At 51.0% G+C, this 8,631-nt stretch overlaps 4 protein-coding genes across 4 annotated transcripts; 2 read left to right on the top strand and 2 right to left on the bottom strand.

The window, feature by feature from the left end:
• Positions 1-382: 382 nt before the first annotated feature.
• Positions 383-2,084, bottom strand: CAOG_08082 (hypothetical protein; the record flags this gene model as incomplete). The annotated part of the gene is made up of 2 exons (XM_004342634.2): positions 965-2,084; positions 383-865 (listed from the first exon to the last, which is right to left on the bottom strand). The coding sequence occupies exons 1-2, from the start codon at positions 1,616-1,618 to the stop codon at positions 383-385; spliced, it is 1,137 nt and encodes a 378-aa protein (XP_004342683.2). The 5' UTR covers positions 1,619-2,084.
• Positions 2,085-3,612: 1,528 nt separating this feature from the next.
• Positions 3,613-4,335, top strand: CAOG_08081 (hypothetical protein; the record flags this gene model as incomplete). Its single annotated transcript, XM_004342633.1, has 1 exon — positions 3,613-4,335. The coding sequence occupies one exon, from the start codon at positions 3,613-3,615 to the stop codon at positions 4,333-4,335; it is 723 nt and encodes a 240-aa protein (XP_004342682.1).
• On the bottom strand, positions 4,089-5,448 carry CAOG_08080 (hypothetical protein). The gene is made up of 2 exons (XM_004342632.2): positions 5,284-5,448; positions 4,089-5,189 (listed from the first exon to the last, which is right to left on the bottom strand). Exon 2 carries the CDS (start codon positions 5,170-5,172, stop codon positions 4,438-4,440), a length of 735 nt encoding a protein of 244 aa, XP_004342681.1. The 5' UTR covers positions 5,173-5,189; positions 5,284-5,448; the 3' UTR covers positions 4,089-4,437.
• Positions 5,221-8,108, top strand: CAOG_08079 (hypothetical protein; the record flags this gene model as incomplete). Its single annotated transcript, XM_004342631.2, has 3 exons — positions 5,221-5,298; positions 5,663-7,021; positions 7,133-8,108. Coding segments are annotated over exons 2-3 (2,293 nt in total), but the record flags the coding sequence as incomplete, so codon positions are not given.
• Between the last annotated feature and the right edge of the window lie 523 nt (positions 8,109-8,631).

The following is an 8,631-nucleotide window of genomic DNA, read 5'->3' as shown; positions in this document are numbered from 1 at the left end:
TCTGCTTTGCAATTTGTGCCTTAGGTGCTCCGTCGCTATCGCTCTGCATGCATAGGTTTATTCAACACACTAGTACCAAGTTCACGACGCATCCTCGTCAGCCATTGTGCTCGCCCTTTCACCCTGGGAGAAGATTGACGGTTGGGATGCAACCTCGTCCAAGTCGCTCGTCTCGTCCTGGGCATCATCGTTGAGTGCACGACCGCTGCGCTTCCTCCGGGTGGTTCGAGGACGCTTGCACCACTTTGCGGTGCGATTGGGTGCAGCCCGCCGCTTCACGCTTGCAGCACCTCTTGCGTTGCTAGCCAAAGCACGGTCTCCCCAATCCAGCTCGCCATCATTCTCTTCGGCGTCCTCGTCGTCGTCGTCGGCTCCGTCCTCATCAGCATCCAAGCCGGTATCGACGAGGTTGCTGCGATTGCGAGGCTGCACGGGTGGGCGGGCGCATCCGCTGGCTGATTTCAGCTCGCTCAGGCGCAAGGCTCTCAAAGAGCTGCCGCGCTGCGCGGGGAACTGCTGCTTCCGCTACAAGAGCAGCTTGAGCTGCCATGACTTGTCCTCGACTTGGGCGTAGATCCTGCACGGCCTTCTCGAATCCTTGCGTGGTGGGGTCTTGTTCGCACGATTTCTGCAACTCGCGCAGGCGAACAGCATCAGGCGAAGCACCGCCCTTGAGTTGGCGCACCAAGAAGGTTTTCACCGCAGCGTCGCTCGGAAACCACCGAGTGCTTTCTATGCGGACTTCCCAGGATGGCTTAGGTCGAGGTGCGGTCGAGACACGGCGAACAAACTCCAAAAGCACTTCTTCCCAGGAACGAATGTCCAAGCGGTCAATCATCCAGGCTTCGAGTTTCTTGTGCATGTGCTGCGTTGTCGTCAGCGAGCCGTCACAACAAGCAGGCTCATGTTTGCCAGTACGGCGAAAAGCAACACCCACTCGCTGGTACCCCTCATCTCGCTGTACCACCAGAACATATCGTGCGAGCGAGTAGCGACAGCATCCAAGCTTCAACCGAGGCACGGCCTCAAAATTCTGGTCGTAATCGTGTGGATGTGCAATGGAATCAATGACACGTTCGTGCAAGGAATTGCCGTGTTGAGCAATTGCGTTTTCACTCTGAGACATGGAGTCGGCAGCCGACGCAGCAGTGCCAGACGCTCGAGTAGCAGCAACACGTTGCTGTTGCTGGTCTTGGCGGTTGGAGCAGCGGTAGGCCTTCTTGGATGCTGCAAAGACCGGCTCGCCCGCTTGAATATTCAGAACCGTCCGCTGGGCGTCATTGAGAACAAACGTCTTGGGAGTTGGGCCATCAGGTTTTCGCGTGTACAGTAGACCTGTCTTGTTCTCCTTCGTGAAGGATTGGGCGGTGGTGGCATGCCGGGGCATATCAATTTTAGCTTGCTCTCGCTCCATAAAATCTTTCCAGGCAGCTTGAGCGGTAAAGATGATAAGATCACCTGGAGTGGACTCTGAGGCTTGAGATGATAGCGTAGGAATCATGTCTTGCAGGTGGCTTGGAAGAGAAGAAGCGTTGGTCGAGCCAGAAGTCGCTCGCCTCGAGGCTTTGCGTCTCTCGTCTTTGATGCTTGCGCGCGCCAAGCAGACCCTGCAAGTCATGCCTGACGTGAAACGCGTGTAGCTGACGATATGATGGCTGCTTGAGCAGGACAACCTCACCCGCACCTCGACTGAGTTGGATTCCAGTACCTTGGTGAGATCGTCATCCCATTTTCCAGCACTTTGAGTTGCCTTGAACGAAGCATGGGCTTCGTCTGCCTCTCGAGTGGTTTGTGCCTTTGCGCGCTCATGTACTTGTTGATAACGGGCTTCACCTGCGGCAATTCCAGGATCCGCTCGACGAGCGCGCCAAAAGTGAGAGGATCAGTGGCGGGAAAATCGGACTTGCGCCTCGCTTGGGGCAACGGCAGGATCGTTCTTGGCCGCTGCATGACCTTGAATGACCACGTTGATGATTCGATCAGCAGGCGCGTCCGGCGGGGGATTGGATTCAGCAGCAGGAGGTGCTGGAGCTTGATCGCTTGGTTGGCGCCAACGATGGCGGACTCGACTCCATGGATGAAATTTTTGACTGAGCTGAGACTCTTCCTGGGGGATTGTAAGTTTTATTTATGGCTACTGGAACAAGGGGAGGGGGAGGGGAGGTCAGGGGAAGGCGCTAGGGGGCCGGGAGGGTTAAGGGGAGGGGGAAAAAAAACTCGTCCGGAGAAGCTGCGGGGACTAGCACTATGAGCTGGTATTCGGCTGACAAGAGATCAGTCAGCGTTCAGTGCGAGCTACATCGAGAAAGGGGACATTCGTCAGGTTCCACTGAAACTCCGGCTCGCTCGAAACAAAGGAATCGACAAGCTTTTGACTGCGATCAACAAGGGAACGGAGCCTTTGTTTGAGATCGATCCGGAAGGCAAGAGCGTACCCACCAAAAAGTCGATCAAGTTCCTTGCTTGGGCTACAGTCCAAATCCACAGAGGCATGAGTAATCTGGTCAAGTTTGTCACTGCGCAGCGACAGCGGATTGCTGTGTCTGGACCCCGAGCGCATGAGCTGCTGCAGAGTTCGAATAAACGTTTGCCGCGAAACTTCTACAGCACACGGTCCAGTCTCCAAAGAGCTCCTGAGACTGGCGGTGTTATGTTCAGGATCAGTAGACCATCTGAAACGAGAGTAAAGCATGATGATCTTGCAGCCAGCATCGCCAAGGCGATGAGTAAAAAGGATCTTGAAGTTAAACCAGCCGAGGTGAAGGTTGTGAAGATGAACAGCGGAATGGATCGTGCCCTGCAGTTTGATCTCGATGAAGAGCTTCGTGGGCTCAGTGTGCTGCGAGACGGCCTTCCAAACAAGCAGACAATCGGAGCGTTTGTAAAGAACGGAGGGGATGCAGTCAATTCTGTTGCTCAAGAACTTGGAGCTCGTGCCAGCGCAAGATCAATCGGGCTGAAAGTCGCTGCTTTGCGTGAGCGTTTGAACGATGTGTCGGCATCAGCAGACGACAGGGCTTTGGCAACGCGGATCTCGACTTTCATTCCTCGACTTTGAGCGCTCTCGAATGGTATTATTTTTTTTTTGTGGACCGTTTCTATAGAACAAAGGATGTCAGAGAAAGTCAGACGATATCGGCTGTCACCGTTCTTCATCACGGTAAACACAAACCAAAGAGTCTCACCGACGAATGAGATGCTGGTGGACCAGAAAATGGATGACCTCGCTGCCGCAGTGGAGGCTTGTATGGACAGAGAGTGTCTTTCAGAGTTTGTCAAATTCTTAGTGCCTGGTGAAGGGTTTGAGTGCGTGAAGGACGTGAAGTTTCACGGCAAAAGCGAACTCGCCCCCAGAACCAACTCAATCCACTACCACGGTCTGTTGGAGATCCGCCACAGAACGCTAGTCCATCTTGATTTCCAAGCGCTGAGAGAGGTCATTGCAGATGCGCTTGGCTTAAAAACGGTCTATCTCAATGTTGCGAAGAGAAAGGATGAGGAATCAAACCACAACGCGATGATTGAATACATTGACAAAGGCCAGTCAAAGACAGTACCGCCAGCAAGTAAGCAGGCCAAAAGCGATTTTCGTAAGAGCCATATAGACTGGAAATGGTGGCGATCATTGCTGTGGATGTAGCATACGCGCTGTATCAACTCGGGTTGTTCACTTTTCTGCCGGGATTCGGTGCAAAAGGGAAACAGATTGACTACTTTAAGGAATATAATCTTGCAATGGCAAATTTGTACAAGGGAGTCGATACAGACCAGGTGAAGCGTGAGCGTGTGCGTTCTGTCGCGGGACTTGTCGCAATGCCCAAAATGCCCACACAAACGGACAGGTTGACCGATACGGCGAAAGAGATGATTTGGAACTTCTACCTTGGTTTGAATGCAAGAACAAGAGACACCAGCGCTGTTGTGGATGGCGGGTTGAAGAGGCTTGCGATTCAGCTTGTTGGGCAGGATCCAAAAGCAGTGAAGAATGACTTGGCTTTTGGGACGGGTTACAACAAGAGCCTTGCGACAAAGTACTTTTACTATGCAAAGGATATGCTGAAAGTACCAAAGGAGAAGTGGAGCGCTGAGATGAAGGACGCGTTCGCGAGGATGAGCGATTTGTACGTTGCTGGCGGATTCAGCCGATCCAATCAACGGTCGCTGGCTGATTTTCGTGCGGATGCGAGGGAAGCTGCAAAAGTCCCTGCAGCGAGCATCCCAGAATCACTGCGACTTGTGTCGGGGAGTGGGGCGAACAACAGGGCGTTGCTGGCGAGAGCTAAGACGGTGGAGAGTAGGCTGGACAATGGACTCAAGCAATATCTCGGCAAATGATGTGTGGCACGCAAGACGGGAGACTTCCAATCGATAGGACAAGGATAAACTTGGAAATGGTTAATCTATTCGATACAAAACTTGAATACAATGACGATCAGGTTACGCAGTTTGCCAATAATCCTGCTCCGCCTCGCATCGCTGAATGATGGTGGGGACATCCAGATGGTAGAATTCAATGATTTTGAGCATGTCTTCCAGAAGAGTATCGTCTTTCAGATGTGCGCGTGCCAGTGCTTCCAGTTGCTGCTGCGACATTGTTGCCACTGGATGCGCGGTGGCCAAGCGAACCTTCTTCGCCTCCTTGAACGCATCGTGAAAGTCGCCAAACACTCTGGTGAGTGCGGCCTGAACAGAGTTGGCACGTTGCTGCTCGTCCTTTTCCAGTTGCGGCACGCGAGTACGGGCCCAGGGATCGGTCAAGGACCTCACCGTGTTCAGACGGAAGCGCCTTTTCTTGTCCTTGTCGTTGGCGAGAACCCAGAGAACGATCTTCTCCTCGAGGTCGTAGACGATCTGTCCAAGTGCGAGAGCGCCTTCCATCGCGTCGAGCCTGGCTTGAACCTTGTCGTAGCCGGCTTGAAGCTTGTCGTACTTGGTGTTGACCTCGTTGAGCTCCTTGCGGAGAGTCTCGATACTCTGGTTGAGTTCATTGATCTTCTCGGCATGCTCTCGCTCCAGTCGATCGATGGCTTCTGCATGCTGGCGTCGAGCGTCCTCCAGCTCTCGCTTCAGGGCATCACGTTCAGCTTCAAGCTCGCGGATACGTGCTCGGAGCGGATCGCCGCCCGGAAGCGCCACGATGGCGGCGGCCAGAACGTTGTCGTTGCCTGACATCCAATCAGAATTTCGCTCTTTATTAGGGAGCAGTTTTCCAGAGTCAGTCTTTTTTTTTCCCAACAATTTTCATGTCTTTCAGTTCACTCGCATTCATTCGACAGTGCAGACCTGATGCAAGGAAAGGTAATTAAACGAGGATGGGTCTGGCGGGGACCCGAGGATGGGTCTGGCGGGGACCGACACAAAGCAGACTGAAGGAGAGGAAAAAAAAAAAAAAAAGAGAAAAAAAAAGTGGAAAAAAAAAAAGAGTGAAAAAAAAAAAAGAAAAAAAAATGGACTGAATTGTCAAATTCAAAAGCGGAAATCCCATATCGTCAAGCGTTGGTTGACCGACAAAGATCCCGTTCTTTTCATCTGAGCCTTGCGTGATTGTTTTATTTCGTTTCAATCAATATTCGGTAGTTTGTGAAGTTTGGGTTATCCGTCGTGAAGATCTGGTTTTTCATTTTTATTTCAAACTATTTTATTTTATTTCAATATCATATAGTCGACGACATAATTTCCCCGCCAAACAATATAGCAGCGCAAAATGACTGACTCTTTCAATATCCGCAAGAACGGCCGCACGAGCAAGGCTGAACTCCTCACTCTGGCTGCAGAGAAGAACCACTCGTTCATCTTCAAGATTGGCAACAGCTGGTTTGAAAGCTGCAAGGATCACGCTGCTTTTACCGAGGATTATGAGAAGCTTAAGTCCAACCAGAAGTGTCACATGGAGGTGGTGCTCGCTGGCAAGCCAGTCAAACCGTATTTTGACATTGAGCTGAAGCGTATTGATGAGCGTTTTGACCAAGCTGATGCTACTGGAAAGGTCTTCTATTGGATAAAGGAGTCATTTGAGAAGTATTACAACGTAAAGATCATGAAGAAAGACATCGCTGCTTGCGATGCGTCGAACGAATCCAAGTTTTCACTTAGGGTTATCATTAACAAGGAGAACGTTTATTTCAAGGATAATGCGACCCAGCAGGAGTTCATCCGCATTGCTATTCAGGACGCTGATGAGTGCGTGAAGAAGATGGTTGACTGCGGTGTGTATGACAAGGATCGTGCGATGCGAGTGTGCGGAAGCTTTAAGGATGAAGATGGTTCGTTTGTTCGCCCGTTTAAAAGTAAGACTCCCAAGCACGGTATGTCCAGCTTCCTCATCACCAACCCGGTTGGAACGACGCCTCTTCAATCTGACACTATCGATGCACTCACTGCTGAAGCTGCCGAGAAGCGAGCACAACAGAGAGCTGCCCGCCAAATTGCGCGAGGATCTGAACGCCAGCTGAAGCACTGGTTTGAAGAAGCTGAAGAGATCCTGATGGATCATCTTGGACCTGAGTACTACAATGACTACCAGAAGTGGTTTAATGTGCTGGCTGTGATTAAAACTGTGTTTGGCGACACTGCCGAAGCGTATGATTTGTGCAAGCGCTTTTCAGCGCAGGCTGGCAACAAGGAGTGGGACGAGAAGTTTGATGGTTTCTGGGAGCGTAATTTGTGTGCTGACAATGGCTGGACGATGAAGACGCTCTACAAGATGGTCGGCGGTAGTTCGAAGTTGAAATGCAATGAGAAGGTTATCAACAACCTGGGTGATGACCAGCGCGACGCAGAGCTGCTGGCTATGCTCCTTGAGGATAGACTGACGTCTGTTAGTGTTCAGGAGAAGGAGGCGGAGTTCTACCTCTATGATGAAGCAGAAGCGCTGTGGAAAAAGAAGGTGTCAACCCAGATGAATGTGCTTGTTAGTCAAACGATGCAGAAGTACCTCCAGGGTTGGATTGATGAGTATAAGTGCAAGATTAGTGAAGCGAGTCAGCTGGCCGAGGAGAAGATTGACCAAAAGACACGAAAGGTACTCAGCAAAGCGCAGATGAAGGAGTTGGTTGAGAATGAAGAAGTTAAGGGATTGGAGGGGACTCTCAGGCGACTCAATGACTTGCTGAAGAATGCTGGTGGGAAGCAGAAAGCAGCTGCCATCACTCACAAGCTGCAGACATTGCTGTATGATGCGCAGTTCAAGGTCAAGCTTGATTCTGCTGAGAATTTGCTGCCGATTGCCGATCGCAAGGTTGTCGACCTGACCAATGGTGAAGTGCGTGACCGGATGAAAGAAGATTACTTCAGCCTTGCGCTTAGTGTGAGTTATGAACCAGGCAAGGGAACAGCTGTTGCTGACAAGTTCTTCAGCGAGATTATGCTGGACCGAGCTGATCGCATTGAACAGCTCCGACTCTCGCTTGGTTACTCGCTATTCGGTCACAATAAAAGCAATCTGATGTTCTTCCTCTATGGTCCGGATGGTAGCAACGGCAAGAGTCTGCTGCTGAACATTCTGACTGAGATTGTTGGAGAGTTCCGCGCAACGGTTGATCCATCAATCATTATCGGCAAGACCCGGTTGGATCAGAGTGCCAGTCCATATACTATGCAATTGATTGGTAAGCGTTTGGGTTTTATGTCCGAGTTGCCCGAGGAAAGCGTGTTGAATGAAGCAATGGTGAAGCAATTGACTGGCGCCGATGTGATGACTGCTCGCCAGAACTACGGTAATGCGTTTGAGTTCTCTTGCTATGCAAAGATGCTGCTGGCTACAAACTATCTGCCGAATATGAAGGATTCACCATCTCTGTGGAGGCGTGTCCGGATGGTCAAGTTTGACGCATGTTTTGTGGAGAATCCGACTGGTAGCCAGAAGAAGATTAACGTGAACTATATGAGGGATATTGCCAAGCCCAATATCAACCAGTTCTTCACCTGGATGGTCAACGGAGCGATTGAGTACTCCAACAAGGGTACTATCGAAGTTCCAGCTGATATTACTGCTTTCATCAAAGGGTTGAGGTTGAAGAGCAATCCGGTCAAGCTGTTCATTGATAAATGTGTGGTGTTTGACAAGCCTGATGCATCGCAGGCTGTGAAGCGATCAGACATTTATGGCAAGTTCACATTGTGGATGCAGAGTGAGTCTGACACACCAACTCGGCTCAAAAAGTCTGATTTCCTCGGTGCCAGAACAATCCGCCTAAATCACTACGGGTTCCAGGTCCGAATCTCAAAGTGTCATCTAGCCTCTTCTCTCTGCCAGCATCATGTTGCCCATAAATGATAATGTAGATTTCAACTGTGAGCCGGTGAAAAAGTCTGCGCTGGACCGAGCACGGGAGGGAATGGTTGGGAGCGCCGCGAGCGCGCAGGGAACGGCCAAGCTACCAACCCCCACGGTGGACCAGCAACCCACTACTAGGGCATTTATGGAATGGTATTGGTGTTTGAGTCATGGGGTCGAAGGGCGGGCGGATCGGGTCACCCAGTCAGGCTGCGTAGCAGTGAGCATCAAGGGGGCGACAGGAAAAGTTGGACTTAGAAAATTTTTTCCTCCTTTTGCGCTTTCCTCCTTTTTGCGCTGTCGAGCTGTTTTCAAGCTCTTCTGCCACGTTCTATGCCGCGAAACTTCAAAGACAA

Source organism: Capsaspora owczarzaki, assembly GCF_000151315.2.
Source record: "Capsaspora owczarzaki ATCC 30864 unplaced genomic scaffold supercont2.17, whole genome shotgun sequence".
In the NCBI taxonomy this organism is placed as follows: domain Eukaryota; class Filasterea; order Ministeriida; family Capsasporidae; genus Capsaspora; species Capsaspora owczarzaki.
Note: the sequence above shows the minus strand (reverse complement) of the source record. Positions and strands in the feature narration are given on the sequence as shown.